At 38.5% G+C, this 25,985-nt stretch overlaps 1 protein-coding gene across 2 annotated transcripts in view; it reads left to right on the forward strand.

Annotated features, from left to right (window-relative positions):
• The first annotated feature begins 10,319 nt into the window (after window positions 1-10,319).
• Window positions 10,320-25,985, forward strand: part of ZNF713 (zinc finger protein 713) — an 86,443-nt gene continuing 70,777 nt past the window's right edge. Inside the window, exon 1 of one of the 2 annotated variants that reach the window (XM_019632130.1) lies at window positions 10,320-10,611. In XM_019632130.1, the coding sequence (XP_019487675.1) occupies window positions 10,420-10,611 (192 nt within the window). In that variant the 5' untranslated portion in view covers window positions 10,320-10,419. The remainder of the gene's footprint in view (window positions 10,612-25,985) is intronic. The other variant, XM_019632131.1, reaches the window with a different exon arrangement.

Genomic DNA, 25,985 nt, shown 5'->3' on the forward strand with positions numbered 1-25,985 from the left:
ACGAAGATCGCAAGGCTATCATTTAGAATTGAAGGACAGATGAAGAGCTTCACAGACAAGAAAATGTTAAAGGAGTTCGTTAACACCAAGCCAGTATTAAAATAAAAAATGTTAAAGAAAATTCTTTATGAAGAAGGGGAAAAAACAAATAAATATGAATACTAAAATGGTAATAACTACATACCTATCAATAATCACTTTAAATGTAACTAGATTAAATGATCCAGTCAAAAGACATAGGGTAGCTGAATGAATAAGAAAACAAGACTCATAAATATGTTGTTTACAACTGACCCACTTCAGATCGAAAGACACACACACAGACTGAAAGTAAATAGATGAAAAATAACATTTCATGAAAATGGAAATTTAAAAAAACCTGACATAGCAATACTTTTCTCAGATAAAACGGACTTTAAAACAAAGGCTATATAACAAGACAGAAAGGAACCCAGTAATCCCACTTCTGGGTATTTATCTGAAGAAACCCAAAATGCTACTCAGAGGGGATGTGTGCATCCATATGTTCATTGCAGCATTGTTTACAACAGCCAAGATATGAGGCAGCCTGGGTGTTTATCAATAAAAGAATGAATAGAGAGGTTCACATATCCACTGGAGTGTTGCTCGGCCATGGATGGGAAAAGGATCTTGCCATCTGCGGCAGCATGAATGAGCCTGGAGGGTATTGTGCTGAGTGCAGTATGTCAGACAGAGAAAGACAGATGCAATGTGATTTCACTTACATGAGGAATCTAAAGAACAAAATAAAGAAAACAGAAACACACTCATAGATATAAAAAAACTTTTTGATGGTTGCCAGATTTAGGGGGGCGAGGGGTTTGAGGGAGTGGGTGAAAATGGGAATGGATTAAGAAGTACAAATTGGTTGTTACAAAGTACTCATGGGGATGTTGGGTATAGCAGAAGGAATATAATCAATAATATTGTAACAATTATGGTGTCAGATGGGTACTAGAATTCTTGGGGTGATAGATGGGAGAGGGTTTGGAAGACAGGGTGAAAAAGGTGAAGGGATTAAGAAGCACATACTGGTAGCTACAAAATAGTCATGAGGATGTAAAGTAAAGCATAGGCAACATAATCATAATATGATAATAGCTATGTATAATACCAGGTGGGTACTGGACTAGTAAGGGGGATTGCTTCTTAAATTTTACAAATGTGTAACCACTGTGCTGTACATCTTAAATTAATACAAAATAATATTGGAAAAAAAGTTAAAACAGGAAGTGAGATCCTTATCCCCATGCAAAATCAGCAGAGGATATATTTCCAAGCACTAACCATTGTTAGCATTTTCACCCCTCTGTGCAAGTACAAACAATATTTCTGTATTTCAAATTCCATTTAACTGTGCAGTTGAGGAAATGCTACTTAACCTAAGTGATTAATCTGTCATATAATGACTTGTAAAAAGGCAAATATCAACAGAATATACTGGGATTTCTTGTAAGATGGCAGAATAGACAGACGCTGTGCCAACTCCCTCCCAGGATCATACCAAAATTACAAATAATTTATACAACATTCAACCTCGTAAGTCCCCTGAACACTAGATGAACAGAATCTCTAAATCAGCGGTTCTCAACCTGTGGGTCGTGACCCCTTTGGGGGTCAAACGACCCTTTCACAGGGGTCGCCGGGTACTCATATGTGGGCGTATCTGCATGTGGGCCTGGAGACGGATAGAGGAGTGCTGTCTCGGTTCCTAAGACCATCAGAAAATATGTGTTTTCTGATGGTCTTAGGTGACCCCTGTGAAAGGTTGAGAACTGCTGCTCTAAATGAAGGACTTAAAGAGGAGGCCACGTTGAGTCTGGTAGGAGGGGCAGAGACGAGAGAGGGCGAACCCCGTGAGGGACACTTCAGCGGTGGAGAGGCTTCTCCAGTTAAGGGAGAGACCCTCTGGCCCCACACCAAGCTCACCAGTCCAGAGTTACCTTGCCGGGAAGAGGAGTTTCATGATAACTGGCGTAAAAATTAGTGAGGACTCTCTTTGCTCAACTTGGTGAGGCTGAGGGCAGCTAGAGAACCAGTGGAGCCAGCACATGGATTTGCTCACTGGTGAGCACTCACCCGGTCCATGGTGGAGGGAGTAGCTGTGTGAGCAGAGCCCAGGAGCCTGCAGGAAAGACTGAACTTAGCACCTTTGGCACAGGAGCTGGAGGTTTGGGGACCATTGTTCCCCTGGTGTGGACCTTGCATACAAGTAGTATACAGAAGGGCGCCATTTTTTCAGGGGTTAGCCCTCCCACAGAGGGTCAGGTCTGGGACTGCATTGGTCTGGTGGGATTAGCACAGAAGTGTGTGTGTGGGGGGGCGCACATACAACCTTGACCCCCACCTTCTGCACTGCTTCTGCTGCATAGCCAGGGGTACACCTGGTGGGCGTGCTGTGGCTCCAACAGGCTGCCCATTGAGATGTGGGAGTGCACAAACCACCTTGGGTCCCCACTCTCCGCACAGTGCATGCAGAGTTGTCAGGCTGGTGATTGACTGTCAGGCTGTTCGGCCTGACCTGCGAGTGGCTGATTGAGACAGGCTGAGACTGGGAGTTTTCCTGGGAGTGTTGGGCTGTGAGCTGTGCGCCTGCACTATCCGGCTGAGGCATTCCTGGCGTGTTAGTGTGGGCTGGTTGCTGATGCATGAGTGCATGCTGCTCTACTTGGTGGGGGCCACTGACCACACCCCATGGTGCCTTGGGGGTTTGCCCCACCCACCTAGAACTGTGTTGCTGGGGGCACCATGAGCCCCTCGTGCCTGGTCCCCACCTCCACAGGCCACAGAGGGTTTTTTGCAGCAGCAAACCCGCAACAACCTGTGAAGATTTTTGGTGGCAAGCACGGTTCCAGAGAACACAGCAACTAATTGCTGGAAGCTCACTGCAAGCCTGAGAAGGAGGCCGGCGCATGACGCGTTGAGTCCTTCCCCCCCGACATAGCTGGTGTTGAGTCACCCAGAGACTCTCTATTGCTGAACAAGTGGTCTGCACATTAAAGCAGGTGAAGAGCATTTTTTTTAATTTTTCCCTTTTTTTTCCTTTTTTCTATCCCCTTCTTTTCGTATTATTATTTTTTTCTTTTTCTCTTTCATTGTTTTATTTCTTTCCCTTCTTTTCTTTCATCTGTTTTGATTTTCTTATTGTTTCTCAGGCTTATTTATCTGGATATCAGTTTGGTCACTGTTTTTTTGTCGTCTCCTGTTTTTGTGTTTGTGTCTCTTTTAAATACTTTTGTTTCTCCTGTCTGATTATCGCTTATTGAGTTTCAGTGGGAATGTATTTGTTTTTTGGTGTTGTTGGGTTGCCTTGCTTTGTTTTTGTTTTATGAAGTGGACGTGGACCGAGCACTGGTCCAGAAGCTGAAACTACACTGAATTTGTAGTAACTACTGGTCACAGCTTTACACAACTGTAACACCACCTCGCCCACCTACAGCTGCATTGCCAGGGGCAACTGGGGTGCTGAGGTGACTGACCCCACACCCACAAACTGTGGGAAAAGTTTTTTACAACAGAAGGTTGTTTGCAGAACCCCGGGGTCATCTTCAGGGTGTTCACTGATCACAAATCTGCACCACAGCCACTCAACAGCAGCTTTTGTGAATCTGTGAGCATGAGTTGGAGGCTGGCTATAGTGCCCTTGGGATGTTATACAAAGGGGTCACAGGGAAGGTATTGGTGTAAGACCTGGATCTGCCTTAACGTCTTAAAAACCAGCAATCACATCACATAACTCACTTGACCTCCAACCTGCCAAGCTAGTTCCACATCATAGAGGCACCATCAACACCAGGTCAAATAGCCAGACACACACCATTAAAGAGCTTCTTTCAATAGGTGGGCCTTACCAGCATCTGACAGGTGGCAACAGGCCTAGGGGTCCCTGGGCATTTTCGTAAACTGCCTCAATACACCCAGAGACCAGTGTTAGACAAAACCAGAATACTACCTGGTTGAATATATAAGTGGCACTCTCAAAGGACATTTTCCACATCTACAAGAACCCACAGTGGCCAATCATCCTCTGAGGGGATCAAACACCACACAGCATCATACACACTGTGAATAGAGCTAATTCTCCCAGCTAATAAGTCTGAGGTTCAATCTCACCCTCTGTCAAGCCAAAAGAAATTAAAGAGCAACATCAACAGTGACACCTCTGAAACATATGGTACAGGAGAATATAGAGACTGTGCAATCCGAATATAAAGGACACATACCACAAGAGCACCAGCAACGAATGAAAGGCATAGGTGATCTATTGAATACATTGAAGCACTCACAGAGTGACAACCAGAATGAAGAAACAAAGAAACGTGTCCCAAAAAAAGATCAGAAGAAACCTCTAGAAATGGAACTAAATGAAACAGAGGTATCCAACCTTTCAGAGACAGAGTTTAGAACACTGATGATAAGAATGATTAAGGAACTTAGTGAGGACATAAAGAAATAGAGAAATCATAAAAAACAACCAGTTAGAACTAAAGAATACAATAACTGAAATGATGAACACACTTGAAGGAATCACCAGTAGATTAGATGAAGTAGAGGACCAGATCTGCAATTTAGAAGATAAAATAGCAGAAATCACCCAGTTGGAACAACAACAACAACAACAACAACAAAAAGAATAAAAAACAATGAAAATAGTTTAAGAGACCTGTGGGACAACATCAAATGCAACAACATTCACATAATAGGAATAACAGAAAGAGAAGAGAAGAATCAAGGGATTGAGAATGTATTTGAAAAAACTATAACTGAAAACTTCCCTACCCTGGTGAAGGAAATCAACATACAAGCCCAGGAAGTACAGAGAGTTCCAAACAAGCTGAACCCAAACAGGTCCACACCAAGACACATCATAGTTAAAATGGCAAAGGTTAAAGACAAAGACAGAATCCTAAAAGCAGCAAGAGAAAGACAGCAGGTTACATAAAAAGGAACTCTTATAAGACTAACAGCTAACTTTTCTACAGAAACTCTGCAGGTCAGAAGAGAGTGGCATGAAATATTCAAAGTGACTCAAAATAAAGGCCTACAACCAAGATTGCTCTACCCAGCATGGCTATCACTTAAAATTGAAGGAGAGATGGAGAGTTTCTGATAAAAGAATAAGCTTAAGAAATTCATACCACCAAGCCAGCATTGCAGGAAATGTTAAAAGGGCTTTTTTTAATCAGAAGAAAGGGGAAAACAAGCTAATCAAGGAAGACCAGAAATAAAAATAACAACACGGCAAAAATATGCACCTATCAATAATCACTTTAAATGTGAATAGGCTAAATGCTCTAATCTAAAGACATAGAGTGGCTGAGTGGATAAGAAAACAGGACCCATGTATATGCCATTTACAAGAGACTCATCTCAGATCAAAAGACACACACAGAATGAAAGTAAAGGGATGGAATACGATATTTCATGCAAATAGAAATGAGAGAAAAACTGGAGTAGCAATATTTATTTCAGACAAAATAGACTTTAATATAAAGACCACAATAAAAAAGAAAGAAGGGCACTACATAATAATAAGGGGATCGATTCAACAAGAGGACATAACCTTAGTAAACATCTATACACGCAACATAGGAGCCCCTAAATATATAAAACAGATTTTGACAGACATTAAAACAGAGATCAATAGTAACACTATCATAGTAGGGACTTCAACACCTTGTTGTCACCAATGGACAGATCCTCCAGACAGAAAATCAACATGGAAACAGTGGCCTTAAATGACACTTTAGACCATCTAGATTTAATTGACATTTTTAGTGCTTTTCACCCCAAAGCAACAAAATATACATTCTTCTCCAGCGCACATGGAAGACTTTCCAAGATAGACAACATGTTAGGCCACAAAACAAGTCTCAATAAATTTAAGAAGATTTAAATCATATCAAGCATCTTCTCCGACCACAATGCTATGAAACTATAAATCAATTATAAGAAGAAATCCGGAAAGCACACAAATATCTGGAAGCTGAATAACATGTTACTAAATAGCAAGTGGCTCAAAAATGAGATCAAGGAAGAAATTAAAAGCTATCTCGAGACAAACGAAAATGAAAACACAGCAACCCATAATCTATGGGACGCAGTGAAAGCATACTAAGAGGGAAATTCATAGCAATACAGGCCTATTTAAATAAACAAGAACAAACTCACATCAACAGACTATCTTTACCTAAGGAAATGGAAAAAAAACAGCAAAACAAGCCCAAAGGGAGTACAAGGAAGGAAATAATAAAGACCAGGGCAGAAATAAATGAAATAGAGACCAAAAAACACAAAAGATCAATGAAACCCAGAGCTGGGTATTTGAAAAGATAAACAAAATTGACAAACCCTTAGTCAGACTTACCAAAAAAAACAGAGCGAGGACCCAAATTAATTAAATCAGAAATGAAAGAGGAGAAGTGACAACAGATACTGCAGAAATACAGAAAATTGTAAGAAAACACTACGAGCAACTATATGCTAACAAATTTGACAACCTGGATAAAATGGATAAATTTCTAGAAACACATAATCTACCAAGTCTGAACCAAGAAGAAACAGAAACTCTGAACAGGCTGATTACTACAAAAGAAATTGAATCAGTAATTAACAAGCTTCCAACAAACAAAAGTCCTGGACCAGATGGCTTCACAGGTGAATTTTACAAAACATTCAAAAAAGAATTAATACCTATTCTCATTAGATTATTCCAAAAAATACAGAAGGAGGGAAGGCTCTCAAGCACATTTTATGAGACCACTATTACTCTGATCCCAAAATCAAACAAAGATATTTAAAAAAAAAAAAGAAAACTACAGGCTGATATCCCTAAGGAAGACAGATGCAAAAATCATCAACAAAATACTAGCAAACCGAATTCAGCATCACATTAAAAAGATCAGACACCACGATCAAGTGGGACTCATTCCTGGTATGCAAGGTTAGTTCAATATTCGCAAATCAATTAACGTAATACATCACATTAACAAAATGAAAAATAAAAATCATATAACTATATTAATAAATGCAGAAAAAGCATTTGACAAAATCCAGCAGCCATTTATGATAAAAACTCTTAGCAAAGTAAGAACAGTGGGATCATATCTCAACATAATAAAGGCCATATATGATAAGCCCACATCAAACATCATACTCAATGGGGAAAGGTTAAAAGCTTTCCCCTTAAGATCAGGAACAAGACAAGGCTGCCCACTTTCACCACTTTTATCAACATAGTTCTGGAAGTTCTAGCCACAGCAATCAGACAAGAAAATGAAATAAAAGGCATCCAAATTGGAAAGGAGGAAGTAAAATTGTCATTATATGCAGATGACATGATACTATATAGAGAGAATCCCAAAGAATCCACTAAAAAACTGTTACAACTGATAATTGAATTTAGTAAGATAGCAGATAAAAAATTAGTATTCAGATATCAGTTGCATTTGTATACACCAATAATAAACTATCAGAAGAAGAAATCAGGAAATCAATCCTTTTTACAATTGCTTCAGAAAAAGTAAAGTATCTAGGAATAAATTTAACCAAAGAAGTAAAAGATCTGTACTCAGAAAATTTAAGACACTGAAGAGAGAAATCAAAGAAGATACAAATAAATGGAAAAACATACCATGTTCATGGATAGGAAGAATTAGTATAGTTAAAATGTCAGTACTACCTAAGGCAATACATAGATTCAATGCAATTCCTATCAAACTACAAAGTATATTTTTCTCAGAAATAGGACATATAATCCTAAAATTTATATGGAACCATAAAGACCTTGAATAGCCATGGCAATCTTGAAAAGTAGGAACAAAGTGAGAGATATCACGCTATCCGACAACAAATCATACTACAAGGCTATAGTAATCAAAACAGTATGGTACTGGCATAAAAACAGACACAGAGTAATGGAACAGAATAGAGAGCCCAGAAATAAACCCATCCATATGTGGTCATTTCCCATCCATATATGGTCATTTAATCTATGACAATGGAAGCAAGAATTTACATTGGAGTAAAGACAGTCTATTTAATAAATGGTGCTGGGAAAATTGGACTGACACATGCAAATAAATGAAAATGGACCACCTACTTACACCATGTATGAGAACAAATTCGAAATGGATTAAAGATTTAAATGTAAGACCTGAAACCATAAAACTCCTANCCTACTTACACCATGTATGAGAACAAATTCGAAATGGATTAAAGATTTAAATGTAAGACCTGAAACCATAAAACTCCTAGAAGAAAACATAGGGAGTAAATTTGCAGACATTATCCTCAGTAATATTTTTACTGATATATCCCCTAGGGCAAGAGAAATAAAAGACCAAATAAACATATGGGATTACATCAAACTTAAAAGGTTTTCATAGCAAAGGAAATCATCAATAAAACAAAAAGGAAGCCTACTGAATGGGAGAAGATATTTGCCAATGATATATCTGATAAGGGGTTAGTATCCAAAATTTATAAAACACTCATTCAACTCAACACCAAAAAAACAACCCAATTAAAAAATGAGCAGAGAATACGAAGAGGCATTTCTCTAAAGAGGACATACAGATGGCCAACAGGCATATGAAAAAATGCTCAACCTCACTAATATTAGAGAAATGCAAATAAAAACCACAATGAAATACCACCTCACTCCAGTCAGAATGGCTATCATCAATAAATCAACAAACAAGTGCTGGTGACGTTGTGGAGAAAAGGGAACCTGGGTGCACTTTTGGTGGGACTGCAGATTGGTACAGCTGTTATGGAACTCAGTATGGAGGTATCTCAAAAAACTGGAAATAGAACTACCGTATGACCCAGCAATCCACTCTTGGGTATCTATCCAGAGAAAACCAAGATGCTAATTCAAAAAATATATGTACCCCTATGTTTATTGCAGTGATATTTACAATAGCCAAGGCTTGGAAACAACTAAAATGCCCATCAGTAGATGACTGGATTAAGAAACTGTGGTACATTTATACAATGGAGTGTTACTCCACTATAAAAAAGAATCAAATCATACTATTTGCAACAATATGGATGGACCTATAGACTATTAAGTGAAATATGTCAGTTGGAGAAAGAGAAATACCATATGATCTCACTTATATGTGGAATCTAAAAAACTGAATGAACAAGCAAAGTAAACAGAAATATTCTCATAGATATAGAGGAAAAACTGATGGTTGCTAGTTGGGAATGGAGTGGGGATGAGGGAGAAGGGGAAGGGATTAGACAGCATAAATAGGTAACTACAATATTGCCACAGGGATATGAAAGACAATTTGGGGAATATAATTAATAATGTAAATATTTTGTAGGGTGTCACATGGTCTCATGTCTAGTTAGGGAGACCATTTCATGGATGGAGTAGAGGCTTGATCACTGCACTGTACTCCTAAAGCTGATGTTGTATAATATCATATGTCAACTATAAATAAATAAATAAATAAATAAATATATATATACATATATATATATACATATATATATATATATATATATATATAGTCACGGGATGTGGAGTATAGTGTGGGAGTGGAGTCAATGGAATTGTAATAGATATATATGATTTTGGGGGTGCTGTTGGGATGGGTAGTGGGGCAGCAGATTGGGGGAGGGGAGTTGTCACTTTAAGGAGTAAAAAGTATAATTATTGCACTGTGTTGCACACCTGAAACTAATTTTTAAGAAAAACAAACTCATTAACACTCGCAGAAAAAGTCTAAGTACCTGAGTAATGAATAAATAAATGCTTATAAATAAAATTTAAAAAAAGAGAATATACTGGAATTCTATAAATGTCTTCCAATCAATATGCTCAATTTAAATCATATGCTTATGGATACCAGTATTTGGCAGTATCTGCTTGAAAAAGTTTTCAAAGATGTAATTATGTAAGATCATTATAGACCAGCAGTAACAGATGTACCTTAGCAATCCATTTTGGTGATGGAGAACTAATTTTGAATCCCAATTAAGCAAAATGTTATCCCCATTAAAAGGATTTCATTATTCTTCATGGTGTATTGGGGGAAAAAATTATTCAATCACTATTAGTTTTAGAGATTTGTCGATATAAAATGGGCAGAGTGGGGCGGTATTCCAGGACTGAGGAGCACGCTGTCTTGTGTTGTTGCCTTGGGGACGAAGAGGGGACACCGCACAGGAGCCGGGCAGTCCAATGTTTCTGATTGGCGGGGGATACGGGAGGGTCTTCGCCACCTTCTCCAGGGACCTCCCTGAACCCGAAATTAGTTGAGGGTCGTGGGCGGAGACCCAAGCTTCCCCGGGTTAGCGGGCCCTGGTGAAAAGCAGACAGCGGAGCAGCTGGAGGAGGTCCGGGGCAGGTGGGAAGCGGTCCGCCCAAATCGCCATTGGCGCATGCGTTTTGGGATCCAAAGCCAGCGCGGCACAGTCGCCATTGCGGGGTTTTCTTCAGAGCCCACCTGGCGCCGGGCACTGGTAGACGCGGGGGCCCAGTCACTGGAAATCATTGGCTCAGGCATCGGGCACTCACCCTCTCCCATTCGGTTTGGACTGGCGGCGGAGGCAGAGTCAGGGGCTGTGAGGCTGGTAAGTACGCCCTCCAAGGACCAAGCAGTGGGTGCTGGGAGGGGTGGGCGGGGCCACCACTGCGCTGGAACCGGAGGCTCACACACCCCCATCCCCGCAAGCAAAGCCCTCAGCCTTCTTGGAGATCCTGTGTCCTTTCTTTGATAGGAAGGCCTCCTATAAGATTATAAACGTGTTTTTCTCTTAATACCTTCTGCAATTTATTTTTGTGGAGGCATGGGTGGGTATCTTTTTTTTAAGTTTTTCCCCATCTCGGTAATGTTAAAATGCAGACATAGCCAATAGTTTAGTGGTTACCAGAGGGTAAGGGAGGAGGAGGTGGTAGATGAGGGTAAACGGGATCAAATAAATGGTGATGGAAGGAGAACTGACTTTGGGTGGTGAGCACATAATGTGATATATAGAAGATGTATTACAGGATTGTACACTTGAAACCTATGTAACTTTACTAACCACTGTCACCCCAATAAACGTTAATAAAAAAAGAATGTTAAAACACCATTATTTTCTTCTAATACTCTTAAAGGATTTAAAAAAATATCTCCGTTTTTACTTTTTGACCTATATTTTATTGGGTATCAATTTTGTGGTATGTGTTAGATAGCAATATGCTTATTTCCTCAGTTGTCTTGCCATTGTCAAAGAAACTCAAAAAGAGTCTGGAGGCTTTGCTAGAAATAAGTGTTAGAGATTTATTCAAGGGTTTTAGACTTTGCAAACTGGAAACACAGCTAGGCAAAAACCTACAAGTGTTCCAAAGAAGGCAGAAAAGTTAAAAGTTATTGTAGTAAAAAGTACATTCTTAAGACTTTTCAGCCCTGCCTTCTTAGCTCTAGGATTGGTTCAGGATGGTTGTCAGTCAGATTACAGTCAGGATGATGGATGCCAGGTGTTCTTGATGTCAGGTGTTCCTGAAGCTAGGCACCAGAGGTCTGGTCACATCCAGTGGTCCAGATAACTGATGTCAGGTGGATGTATGTGTGTGTCCTTCAGGGGATAATCTGGTGATCTGGATAAGTGAGTCCTTAGGGTGTAATTAGAGAGTTATCTGGAGGTCCAGATGTATTTCCAGGCATTGACACAGGACTAGAAAGTTAAAAAAAAATTTTAAGTTCCCAGGCTAAAGAATAGTCTTTCCTCATGCCTCAATTATATTAATAATTTTAGCAGCTTGGTTAAAGTGACTCCATTTTACATATTACCCATCTTCACTTTTTCCTCATTTTCCACTTTAATCAGGATTTTTCTTTCAGAAAGCATCATAGATCAAGCAAAATGTTTTAAAGTCCCCCATTGTCAGGGTGGCATTGCCTTCCCTGGGTCCATTGTGTCCCTCAGAGAGAGGATATCGGTTAGAAACACACTTGCCATCTAAGGGTCTTATAACCAGCCAATATTTATGCCAATTTTAGGTTAAAGCATTAGGAAAGGACCAATTATTTTTACTACAGTTTCATTCAAAGGCTAATTGTACTCAATGGGGCTAATTTGTAGTGATCACAGCATGAACATGCCTTGGTTTTCTTTTAGTGTGAGTACAGCATATACAAATCTTATAAATGATCATAAGAAATGTTCCCAAGATAATAATAATCACCCCAATTTGAAAGATATTAAAAATTGTTTATTTACATGTAGTTGGTATACAATATTGGTTATATTAGTTTCAGGTGTAAATATAGTGATTCAAATAATATAGTGATTCAAAATTTTTATAACTTATAATGTGATCACCCTACTAATTCTAGTAATCACTGGTCACCATGCAAACTTATCACAGTACTATTCACTATATTCCCTCACCCCTTCCCTTCTGGTAACCATCCCTTTGGTCTCTGTTTCTATGAGTCTATTTTTGTTTTGTTTGTTCACTTGTTTTGCTTTTTTAGATTCCACATATAAGCAAAACCATACAGTATTTGCCTTTCTTTGCCTGATTTACTTCACATAGCATAATATTTTCTAGATATATGAATTTTGACGCAAATAGCAAGATTTCATTCTTTTTTATTACTGCATAATATTACATTGTGTATATATACACCACTTTTTCTTTATCCATTCATTTATTGGTGGACACCTAGGTTGCTCCCATATCTTGGGTATTGTAAATAATACTGCAATGAACATAGGGATGCATATGTCTTTTTGAATTAGTGTTCTTGTTTTCTTTGGATAAATACCCAGAAGTGGAATTGCTGGGTCTTATGAAATATCTATTTTTAGTTTTTGAGGAACTTCCATACTGTTTTCCTTAGGGGTGGCACCAGTTTGGAGTCCCACTAACAGTTCACAAGCGTTCCCTTTTCTCCACATCCTCGCCAACACATGTTGTGTGTTGACTTTTTTTTTTAAGATTTTATTCGGGAATTGGGGGAGGGGAACAGCATAGGGGAATCCGGGAAAGGGAACATACAAGTTGCTGTCCTTTTATTCTTCACTCTAGTTGTAGAGGATGTCACTTCACTGGCCCATGTTGGTATTATCATTGCACCTTTCCGGGTGAGGCAGTTGCTCTCTGGCCGTTGGATGGCTGCCCACGGCGGCTCATGGCAGCTCACAAAAGCGCAAGCCAGCTGCTGGCCAGCCCCACTTAAGCCTACGCCATCGCCGGCAACTCACAGCAGCCCAGCTCCAGGTTGAGCTGTTGTTCACCATCTTAGCTGTAGAGGACACAGCGTCACTGGCCCACATGTGGGATCCAAACCTGTGCCCTGCTGCTCAGAGCTGGCGTCCCAAGCCAACTCCTAACCAATGCGCCACTTGGCCGGCCCTTGACTATTTGATAATAACCATTCTGGCTGGAGTGAGGTGATATCTCATTGTGGTTTGGATTTGCATTTCCCTGATGATTAGTGATGTTGAGTATCTTTTCATATGTCTGTTGGTGATCTGTATGTCTTCTTTGGAGAAATGTCTTTTCATGTCCTCTGCCCATTTTTCCATCAGGTTGTTTTTTGGTTTTTTTTTTAAAAGACCCTTTCCCTCATTGAGAGGGACTCAAACATATGAGATGCTGAGAGCTGGCCCACTCCACCAGCATAGCACGCTATCACAGCGGGAAACCTAAACCCTAGGAGAACCTGCTGAGGTGATCTCTGCATCCCGTTACATAATGTTTGAGCAAGGGAGTGACATGAGTGATCAGACTTTATGACAGCTTTTTTTTTAAGATTTTTATTGGGGAATTGGGGGGATGGGAACGGTGCTAGGGAATTGGGGGAAGGGGAGCAGACAAGTTGCTGTCATTTTGTTCTTCAGTCTAGTTGTGGAGGACATTGCTTCACTGGCCCAAGTTGGCACCATCATTGCGCTCTTCCCGGGTGAGGCAGATCAGTCGCCGGCTTCTGGACGGCCGCTCACTGCAGCTGCTGGCCACTCACACTGGCTGCTGGCTACATACGGTAGTCCATGGCAACCCACTGCCACGGGCTGCAGCCTACTCCGTCGCCAGCGACTCAAGGCAGCCCAGCTCCAGGTCGAGCTGTTGTTCAGCATCTTAGCTGCGGAGGGCAGCGTCACTGGTCCTTATATGTGGGATCCGAACCGGGGCCCTCTGGCGTCCCAAGCCAGTTCTTAACCATCGTGCCACTCGGCCGGCCCAGGTTGTTTTTTTATTATTACATTATATGAGTTTCCTATATATTTTGGATATCAACCCCCTTATTGGATATATCATTTATGAATATATTCTCCCATTCAGTCTTTTTGTTTTGTTGAATGTTCCCTTTGCTGTGCAGAAGTTTTTTAGTTTAATGAAGTCCCATTTGTTTATTTTTACTTTTGTTTCCCTTGCTTGAGGGGATGTATCCAAAAATATGTTATTCACATTGATGTCAAATAGTTTACTGCTTGTGTTTTCTTCTAAGAGTTTTATGGTTTCTGGTTTTACATTTAAGTTTTTAACCGATTTTGAGTTTATTTTTTTATATGGTGTAAGAGAGTGGTCCAGTTTCTTTTTATTTTGCATGTATTTGTCCAGTTTTCTCAACACCATTTGCTGAAGAGACTGTCATTAGTCCATTGTATATTTTTACCTCCTTTGTCACAGATTAGTAGACCATATAAGCTAGGGCTTATTTCTGGGCTCTCTATTCTGTTCCATTGATCTATGTGTCTGTTTTTTGCTGGTACCATACTGTTTTGATTATTAAAGCTTTGTAGTAGACTTTGAGATCAGGAAGCATGATACTTCCAACTTGGTTCTTCCTTCTTGAAATTGCTTTGGTTATTTGAGGTCTTTAGCGGTTCCATATAAATTTAGGATTATTTGTTCTAGTTCTGAGAAGAATGACATTGGTATTTTGCTAGGAATTTCATTGAATCTGCAGATTTTTTTTGAGTAATGTGGTCATTTTAACAATCCATGAAAATGGTATGTCCTTCCATTTATTTGTCCTGTTCAATTTCTTTCTTCAATGTTACAGTTTTCAGAGTGCAAGTCTTTCACCTCCTTGGTTAAATTTATTCCTAAATATTTTATTCTGTTTGATGCACTTGTAAATGGGATCATTTTTTAAAATTTCTCTTTCTGATTGTTCATTATTAGTGTTTAGGAATGTGACAAATTTCTGTATATTAATTTTGTATCTTGCTTTTATACTGAATTATTTTATTCTATTAATTTTTTAGTGGATTCTTTAGGGTTTTCTATATATAGTATCATCGTCTGCAAATAGTGACAGTTTTACTTCTTTCTTTCCAGTTTGGATGCCTTTTATTTATTTTCCTTGTCTGATTGCTGTGGCCAGGACTTCCAGTACTATGTTGAATAATAGTGGTGAGTGTGGGCATACTTGTCTTCTTCCTGATCTTAGAGGAAAAGCATTTAGCTTTTCACCATTGAGTATGATGTTAGCTGTGGGCATACCATATATAGCCTATATCAAAGTGGTAAGTTCCTTCTATACCCACTTCATTTACAATTTTTATCATAAATGGATGTTGAATTTTGTCAAATGTTTTTTCTGCATCTATTGAGATAATCATATGATGTTTATCCTTGGTTTTTTTGATACAATAAGTCACATTAATTATTTTGAGGATATTAAACCACTCTTGCATTCCTGGTATAACCCCACTTAATCATGGTGTATAATCCTTTTAATGTAGTGTTGAATTTGGTTTGCTAATATTTTGTTGAGAATTTTTACATATATATTTATCAGGGATGTTGGCCTGTAATTCTCTTTATTTGTATTTTCTTTGTCTGGTTTTGGTATCAGTAATGCTGGCCTAGTAGAATGAGTTTGGAAGTGTCCCTACCTCTTCAATTTTTTTCTAATTGTTTGATGATAGGTACTAATTCTTCTTTAAATGTTTGATAGATTTCACCTGTGAAGCCCTCTTGACCTGGACTTTTGTTTGTTGGGAGTTTGTTTGTTTTTTACTGCTTCAGTTTAATTGCTACTAATTAGTCTCTTCAGGTTCCCTGTTTCTTCCTGCTTTAGCTTTGGAAGTTTGTATGTTTCTAAAAATTTATCCATTTCTTCTAGAGTGTCAAATTTGTTGGCATATAATTAATTGTTCATAGCATTCTTTAATGACCCTTTGTATATCTGTGGTGTCAATTGTAATCTCTTCTCTTTCATTTCTGATTTTATTTATGTGTGTTCTCTCTCTTTTCTGCTTGATAGGTCTTGCTAGAGGCTTGTCAATTTTATTTACCCTTTCTAAGAACCAGCTCTTTGTTTCTTTTTTTTAAATTGGGGTGACAATGGTTAGTTAAATTATATACGTTTCAAGTGTGCATTTCTATAATATATCATCTATATATCATCACATTGTGTGCTCAGCACCTGGGTCAGTTCTCCTTCCATCACCATATATTTGATCCCCTTTACCCTCTTCTACCATTCCTGCCCCCCCCTTACCCTCTGGTAACCAGCTCTTTGTTTCATTAATCTTTTCTATTGTTTTTCTATTTTCTATTTCATTTATTTCTGCTGTGACCTTTATTATTTTTATTACTTCTACTTTCTTTAGGCTTTGTTTGTACCTCTTTTTCTTGTTTCTTTAGATGTAAATTTAGATTGTTTGGGATTTTTCCTGATTCTTAACATAGGCCTATATAGCTATAAACTTTTTGTCGTATAACTGATTTTGCTGCATCCCATAAATTTTGTAAGGTTGTATTTTCATTTTCATTTGTCTCAAGGTAGTTTTTGATATCTTATTTGATTTCCTGTTTGATCCACTGGTTGTTTAGGATCATGTTGTTTAATCTCCACTATTTGTGTTTTTTTCCAGTTTGTTTGTTTTTTCCTAGACCTGATTTCTAGTTTTATGCCATTGTGGTCAGAAAATACGCTTGATATAATTTCAATCTTCTTGAATTTTCTGAGGTTTATTTGATATCGTAACCTGCTATGTTTGTGTGCTTCCTTACCCTTCTTATTTGAGTGGGGTTGCCTAGTGTAGATGGGGCTGCTCCATGCACTCTTGATGTGCCCTGTTGCTTTAACTGTGATCAGAGCTCCATCTGGGCAGTATTGTCTTTGCATGTGTGCATCTCAACACCTCACCAAATCTTCCCCCTATTCATATGGGGTGGGCCTGTGTGCATGCATCTCAGCACTTTGCTAGTTCTGTTCCCATGTGTGCATTTGGCAGTCCCCCACTATCTCTGCACTTTCTCTGGACAGGGTAGTCCTGTGTATGGGTACTGCAGCATTTTGTTAGCTCCACATTCTTTCTTGGAGGGAGAACCCCAAGTGAGCATACAGTAGCACCCCACTATCTCTACACTTTCTCTGGACAGGGTATCCCCGCATGTGGGAATGGCAGTATTTTGTTGGTTTCACACTCTCTTCAGGTGGGGGAGCCCCTTGTGTGTGCAGCCCAGTGGGAGTGTGAAGCAGCACCTTGCTGCACCTGCTGATCAATCTCCAGGTGGAGAGGGCCTTTGTAGGCATGCTGTGGGGAGGTCTCCTGTTTCTGCTGGGTCTAGCTCCAGTATGGGTGGCTGAGGACATCTATAACACCCTGCAAGCTGGCCAGAGAACCTGGATGGAGCTCCTGCCCACTATCCAAGTTCAGGGGAACATAAACAATGGCATTCCTCTGGCCCAGGTTTGTTCCCTCAGCTCCTAGAAAGTTCTCGTGGTTCCTTGGCCTTCTCTATGCAGTCCCTCTCTTGCTTGTTGTTCAAAGGCTATTCAGTTGGCTGACAGTTGTCTCTCAGGAGGATTTGCTCTAAATATAGGTGTACATTTGGTGAATTTGGGGGTGGGGGCGAACTCAGCATCCACCTACAGTGCCATCTTGGAACTTGAAGCTGAACAATGTTTTTGATCCAACTTTCTCAGTAACCTCAAGAGGGGAACCAACTACACAGCAATTCTCCTAAGCTTGGAATGGGTTGACTCAGGGATTTTATCTGTTTCTGCATATGTCCCAAAAGAGAGGTCACATTTTCAGATTCATCAGGTATATAAACAAAACATTATTTTTAGGATGGCACAGGTGCCACCTTGAGATGTAGTGATAATATCTAACTGAATCCAATTTTTAAAAACAGCTTTTCTCATTGAAGACACTTCAGGATTTGTTAAAGTTGAACTTAGTTGACTTAGTCATTGAGAGCTTCTTGAGTGAACTTAGTTAAAGCTTCAGTATGAACTATAGTATCTTTAATTCCTAAGGAAGGTGCAAAAATAGGTGCTAAGTGATCATACTAATGGAAAACAGACCTAGTCTGTAGTGCTTTAATAAAAGGAAGGTTAGCAGTAGAGGAGACTGAAGAAGGGCAAATACACCCTTTAGCCCATGGATATCCAATAGTATATCTCCCTATTCAACCTCGGGGTAGCCAAGGCCAGAGATTTGTAACACACAGCCATTACATTCCATTAGGGACTACCCAGTAAATTCCAGGTCTTCTTTCCTAGTTTGTCCCAAACCAATCAGAAATTTTTAAGGTTATAACAGAATTATATTGATGGGTAGGTATTTCCCCTAACGATTCTAGTGCTATTAGGAAACTAGTTGAGAATGTTTTCATTGTTGCCAACATAAAGGAGCTGAAAGACTAAATATCCATATCCAGGAGTTAACCATAGAAACTCATTCTAAATTTGTACATATTGCCCATTTGCTGTGGTGGTTTTGTCAGGATTCTCATTATACACAGTTCTTCAGGCTACTTGAACACCGGCATTATAGGAAAAGGAGAAACCATGACCAGTTGTTTCCATGGTATTGTTAATAGGCCATTTGTCAGTTGTTTGTAATGTAATATCAGCTGAACTAAAGTTGAACTTTATTGTTCTATAATCAGTTTTTTGTAAGGCTTTCCAATCAGTCCCTTGCAGGGGAGAAACCTACCAAGGTAAACATGAAGTACTGAAAATGGGTATTTGACCACAAACAATTACTTTGGTTTTTATGTTGAGCAAAAGTAGAATCCCATTGAATAAAAATATTGCCATTAAAAGAATAATAACCAAAAAGAATAAGCAAAAACATAAACCATTGTTTAGTTAATATTCTAACCTTGGCTTCTGCTTAGGGTGGTCTTGAGATCTCGGTTCAAGATGATTTGTCACTGGGATTGAGGAGCACTTTTTAAAAGAGAAATGTGAATCCATGAATCAACTCCTTTTAACAAAGATTAGTTAACAAAACCTGATGTGGTCTTTTCTATCTGGACTGCTGTAATCTTTTATTACATTTTCCAGTATACCTAGTCTCCAGGTTGGAGATCATGGGTTTTTATTCATCAGTTTGTCTAATTTTATTATTATTGAAGGATTCCTTTACAGTCTTGGTGTTACATTTTAAAACTTTCATAAAAAACTTTCATAAGTGTTTTACAATGTTGCATTATATCTCCTTTTACTAATTTTGAATCTTTCTGAAAGGAAATATTGGGTTATCAGAAAAGTCATGATGTATGTTTTCTGTTTTTCATTGCAAAAATGCATCATGACTTTTCTGACAACCCAATAGATTTCATAGGTATCCCAGTGATTATTTCAAATGGAGACAAGTTATGTTGTCCAAAGGTGTATATTGTAAATTCATTGGTACAATCAGTAGAGCCTTTAGTGAGGATGTATTAAGACTCAGTAAATTTTTCCAGTTGAGGTTTTAATATTCCGTTTGTCTTTTCTGCTAGCCCAGAAGACTGAGGGTGATAGGCACAATGAAAATGCTGTAATATCAGTCAAATTTCACAAACATGTTTTAGTATTTTTCCTGTAAAATGAGCTCCCCTATCATTATTGAAGTTCTAGGGAAAAAACCCAAGTAGGAGTTATTTTTTCTAGAAGTATTTTTGCTACTGTTTGAGCTATTGCCTTTCTACATGGGAAAGCATCAACCCAATGAGAAAACATACAAATCATTACTAATACATATATTTTTGTATTCAGAAACTTGAGGTAATTAAATAAAATCAAGTAGCCATACTTCAAAACGCCCAGAGTATAAGGGAAAATTTCCCATTGAAATATATAAAGGTTTTCCAGGATTGCGTTTGTGACAGATAAGACATTTTTTATATACTTGATGCAGTTTTTAAAGAAGGGTTGCAGAAATACTGGTGGCCCCATTTGAGTAATTTATCAGTGCCCCAATGAGTTAACTCATGAAGATAAGTCAAAACTGTTTCTTGAATGGATTCTAGTAAAAACCAGTTTCTTATCTGGTCCATATCACATGTCCAGTTTTTTATGGTGTTTATAACCAGCTTCCAGCCAATTTTTGTTTTCCATTAAAGATTGTTGCTGCTTTTCTTATAATGATTGGTCTAAGATTGTTTTTGAAGTAGCTAAGGTATTAATTATGGCTTTCACATTTCCATGGCAGCAACTTTGCAGCTTTATCAGCCATCAAATTTCCTTTGCTAATTTTGAACCATCTTTCATGTGTCCGGACATTTTAAAATTAAATATACTGGGAAGACATTGGTTAATAAGATTATATTAGTTTCAAGCATACAATTCTATGTAATACACCATCTATATATTGCATTGTGGGCTCACTACCCAAAGTCTAGTCTCCGTCTGTGATATATTTGACCACTTTTACCCTCATCAAACTCCCCCAACTGCCCTTCCCCTCTGATAACCACCATATTGTTGTCTGTGTCTATGAGTTTTTTGTCTGTTTTGTTTGTTCGTTTGTTGCTTTTTCTTTTGTATCCCACATATAAGTGAAATCGTATGGTTCTTGTCCTTTTCTGTCTGACTTATTTCATTTAGCCTAATAATCTTAAGATCCATCCCATGTTGTTGCAAATGGCAGTATTTCATGTTATGGCTGAGTAGCGTTCCATTGTATATGTACCAAATCTTCTTTATATAATCATTCATCAACGGACATGGGTTATTTCCATTTCTTGGCCACCATAAATAATGCTGCAATGAACATCGGGGTACATATATCTTTACAAATAAATGTTTTTAAAGTTTTAGGGAAGGTACCAATGACAGGGATTGCTGGGTCAAATGGTAGCTCTGGTTTTTTTGTTGTTGTTTTAATTTTTTATTAGTTTCAGATGTTCAAAACAATGCAATAGTTATACTTTTCACCCCTCACAAAGTAACAACCTCCCTCCCCCAATCCATCTGTATGTCTTCTTTAGAGAAATGTCTTTTCATATCCTCTGCCTATTTTTTAATTGGGTTGTTTGGTTTTTTGGTGTTGAGTTGCATGAATGTTTTATAAATTTTGGATATTAACCCAGTTTCAGATATATCGTTGGCAAATATCTTCTCCCATTCAGTAGGCTTCCTTTTTGTTTTATTGATGGTTTCTTTGCTGTGAAAAAAACTTTTGGGCCGGCCAAGTGGCGCGATGGTTAAGAACTGTTTTGGGACACCAGAGGGCTCCGGTTCAGATCCCACATATGAGGGCCAGTGACACTGCCCTCTGCAGCTAAGATGCTGAACAACAGCTCAACCTGGAGCTGGGCTGCCCTGAGTTGCCTGCGACAGCATAGGCTGCAGCCCCTGTGGCAGTGGGTTGCCATGGGCTACCGTATGTAGCCAGCAGCCAGCGTGAGTGGCCAGCAGCCGCAGTGAGCGGCTGTCCAGATGCCGGCGACTGATCTGCCTCGCCCGGGAAGAACGCAATGATGGTGCCAACTTGGGCCAGTGAAGCAACGTCCTCCACAAGTAGATTGAAGAACAAAACAATAACAACTTGTCTGTTTCCCTTCCCCCAGTTCCCCAGCACTGTTCCCATCCCCCCAATTCCCCAATAAAAATCTTTAAAAAAAAAACTTTTAAGTTTGATGTATCCCATATGTTTATTTTTTCTGTTACTTCCCTTGCCCTAGAGGGTATATCAGTAAAAATATTGCTTAGGGTAATGTCTGGAAAATTTTTTTCCCCTATATTTTCTTCTACGTCTTTTATGGATTCAGGTCTTACATTTAAGTCTTTAATCCATTTGAATTTGTTCTTGTATATAGCATAAGGAGGTGGTCCAGTTTCTTTTTTGCGTGTGTCAGTACAGTTTTCCCAGCACCATTTATTAAATAGACTATCTTTACTCCAATGTAAATCCTTGCTTCTGTTGTCATAGATTAACTGACCATATATGAATAGATTTATTTCTGGGCTCCCTATTCTGTTTCATTGATCTATGTATCTGTTTTTATGCCAGTACAATACTGTTTTGATTACTGTAGTCTTGTAGTATGATTTGATGTCTGGTAGCATGATACCCCGACTTTGTTCTTATTTCTCAGGATTGCCATGGCTATTCAGGATCTTTTATGGTTTCATATAAATTTTAGGATTATATTTTCTATTTCTGTTAAATTATATATACATATAGTCACGGGACGGGGAGTAGAGTGTGGGAATGGAGTTAATGGAATTGTAATAGATAAGTATGATATCGGGGGTGGGAGGGCAGTAGATGGGGGGAGAGGGGTTGTTACTTTGTGAGGGGTGAAAAGGATAACTATTGCATTGTTCTGTACACCTGAAACTAACAATAAAATTAAAAAAAAATAAACTGTTGGAGCAGCATCAGAGAGCCTTAAAATATCCCCCCCCCCAAAAAAATGTGTTTAAAATGCCCTTGGTAGTTTGATAGGAATTGCATTGAATTTGTATTTTGCTTTAGGCAGTATGGACATTTTAACTATATTCTTCCTATCCATGAGCATGGTAGGTGTTTCCATTTATTTGTAGCTTCTTTAATTTTTGTCTTCAGTTTCTTATAATGTTCTGAGTACAGGTCTTTTACTTCTTTGGTTAAATTTTTTCCTAAGTATTTTATAGTTTTTGAAACAATTGTAAATGGGACTGTTTTCTTAATTTCTCCTTCTGATAGTTTGTTGTTGGTGTATATAAGTGCAACTGATTCTGAATATTGATTTTGTATCCTGCTACCTTACTGAATTAATTTATCAGTTCCAATAGGTTTTGGTGAAGTCTTTGGGGTTTTCTATGTATAGTATCATGTCATCTGCATATAAAGACAATTTTACGTCCTCCTTATTAATTTGGATGCCTTTTATTTCTTTTTCTTGTCTGATTGTTGTGGCTAGAACTTCCAGAACTACGTTGAATAAAAGTGAAGAAAGTGACAGCCTTGTCTTGTTCGTGATCTTAAGGGGAATGGTTTCAGCTCTTCCCCATTGAGTATGATATTAGCTGTGGGTTTATCATATATCGCCTTTATTATGTTGAGATATGATCCCTCTATTCCCACTTTGCTAAGAGTTTTTATCATAAATGGCTGCTGGATTTTATCAAATGCTTTTTCTGCATCTGTTGATATGACCATATGATTTTTATTTTCATTTTGTTGATGTGGTATATCACATTAATTGATTTGCAGGTATTGAACCAACTTTACATACCAAGGATGAACCCCATTTGATCATAGTGTATGATCTTCTTGATGTATTGCTGAGTTCTGTTTGCTAATATTTTGTTGAGGATTTTTGCATCTATGTTCATCAGGGATATTGGCCTGTAGTTTTCTTTTTTCGTAATGTCTTTGTCTGATTTGGGATCACCGTGATAGTGGCCTCATAGAAAGAGTTTGGGAGCCTTCTCTTTTTCAGAATTTTTTGGAATCGTTTGAGTAGAATAGGTAATTAATTTTTTAAGTTTTATAAAATTCACCTATGAAGCCATCTGGTCCAGGGCTTTTGTTTGTTGGGAGCTTGTTGATTACTGATTCAATTTTCTTGGTAGTAATCATTCTATTAAGATTTTTTGTTTTTTCTTGTGTTAGCTTTGGAAGGTTATATACTTCTACAAAAGTATTCATTTCTTCCAGATTCTCAAATTTGTTGGCGTATAATTGCTCATAGTATTTTTTTTTAATTTTTTTGTATTTCTGTGTTGTCTGTTGTCATTTCTCCTCTTTCATTTCTGATTTGACTAATTTGTGCCCTCTCTCTCTGTCTCTCTCTCTCTCTGTTTTTTTTTTTTTGATGAGTCTGGCTAGAGGTTTGTCGATTTTGTTTATAGTCTCAAAAAAACAGCTCTTGGTTTTATTTATCTTTTGTATTCCTTTTCTGGTCTCTATTTTGTTTATTTCTGCTCTGGTCTTTATTATCTCCTTCCTTGTACTCCCTTTGGGCTTATTTTGCTGTTCTTTTTCTAGTTCCCTTAGGTGTACAGATAACCTGTTGATTTGAGATGTTTCTTATTTCTTTACGTAGGCCTGCACTGCAATGAACTTTCCTCTTAGGACTGCTTTTACTAGATCCCAAAAATTTTGGGTCATTGTGTTTTCATTTTCATTTGTCTCGAGGTATCTTTTGATTTCTTCCTTGATCTCATTTTTTACCCACTCGCTATTTAGTAACATGTTATTCAGCCTCCATGTATTTGTGTGTTTTCCAGTTTTTTTCTTGTAATTGATTTCTAATTTCATAGCACTGTGGTCAGAGAAGACACTTGATATTATTTCAATTTTCTTAAATTTATTGAGACTTGTTTTGTGGCCTAACATGTGGTCTATATTGGAAAATGTTACATGTGCACTTGAAAAGAATGTATATTCTGTAGCTTTGGGGTGAAACACTCTGAAAATATCAGTTAAATCCAGCTGGTCTAATGTGTCATTTAAGGCCACTGTTTCCACATTGATTTTCTGTCTGGAGGATTTGTCCATTGGTGACAACGGGGTGTTGAAGTCTTCTACTACGATTGCGTTACTGTTGATCTCTATCTTTATGTCTGTCAATATCTGGGGGGTTTTCTTGGGGTTTTTTTTTCATTTTTATTGGGGAATTGGGGGAAGGGGAACAGACAAGTTGCTGTCGTTTTGTTCTTCAGTCTAGTTGTGGAGGACGTTGCCTCACTGGCCCAGGTTGGCACCATCGTTGCGCTCTTCCTGGGTGAGGCACATCAGTCGCCAGCTTCTGGACGGCTGTTCACAGCGGCTGCTGGCCACTCACACTGGCTGCTGGCTACTGTATGTAGCCACTGTCACAAGAGCTGCAGCCTATGCTGTCGCTGGCGACTCACAGCAGCCCAGCCCCAGGTTGAGCTGTTGTTCAGCATCTTAGCTGTAGAGGGCAGTGTCACTGGCCCTCATATGTGGGATCCAAACCAGGGCCCTCTGGCATTCCAAGCCAGTTCTTAACCATCGCGCCACTCGGCCGGCCCTGTCAATATCTGTTTTATATATTTAGGAGCTCCTATGTTAGGTGCATAGATGTTTACTAATGTTATGTCCTTTTGTTGAATCAATCCCTTATTATTATGTAGTACCCTTCTTTGTTTTTTTTGTTATAGTCTTTGTTTTAAAGTCTATTTTGTCTAACATAAGTTTTGCTACTTCAGCTTTTTTCTAACCATTTGCATAAAATATTTTGCTCCATACCTTTACTTTCAGCCTGTATGTGTCTTTTGATCTGAGGTGAATCTCTTGTATATAACATATGCAAGGGTCTTGTTTTCCTATCTCTTCAGCCACCCTATGTCTTTTGATTGGAGCATATAATCCATTTACATTTAACATGATTATTGATAGGTGCGTAGTTATTGCCATTTTGTTATTTGTTTTTCTGGTCTTTATTAGTTAGTTTTTCTCTTTCTTCTGCTTTAAGAAGCCTTTTTAACATTTCCTGCAATGCTGACTTGGTGATAATGAATTCCTTTAGCTTATTCTTTTCTGGGAAGTTCTTTATCTCTCCTTCAATTTTAAATGAAAGCCTTGCTGGGTAAAGCAATCTAGGTTGTAGGCCTTTGTTTTTCATCACTTTGAATACCTCCTGCCACTCCCTTCTGGCCTGCAAGGTTTCCGTAGAAAAGTCAGCTGATATTCTTATGGGAATGCTCTTGTAAGTAACTTGCTGCCTGTCCCTTGCTGATTTTAGGATTCTGTCTTTGTCTTTAAACCTTGCCATTTTCACAATAATGTGTCTTGAGGTGGGCCTGTTTGGGTTCATC

Source organism: Hipposideros armiger, unplaced genomic scaffold, assembly GCF_001890085.2.
Source record: "Hipposideros armiger isolate ML-2016 unplaced genomic scaffold, ASM189008v1 scaffold_1083, whole genome shotgun sequence".
Lineage (NCBI taxonomy): Eukaryota > Metazoa > Chordata > Mammalia > Chiroptera > Hipposideridae > Hipposideros > Hipposideros armiger.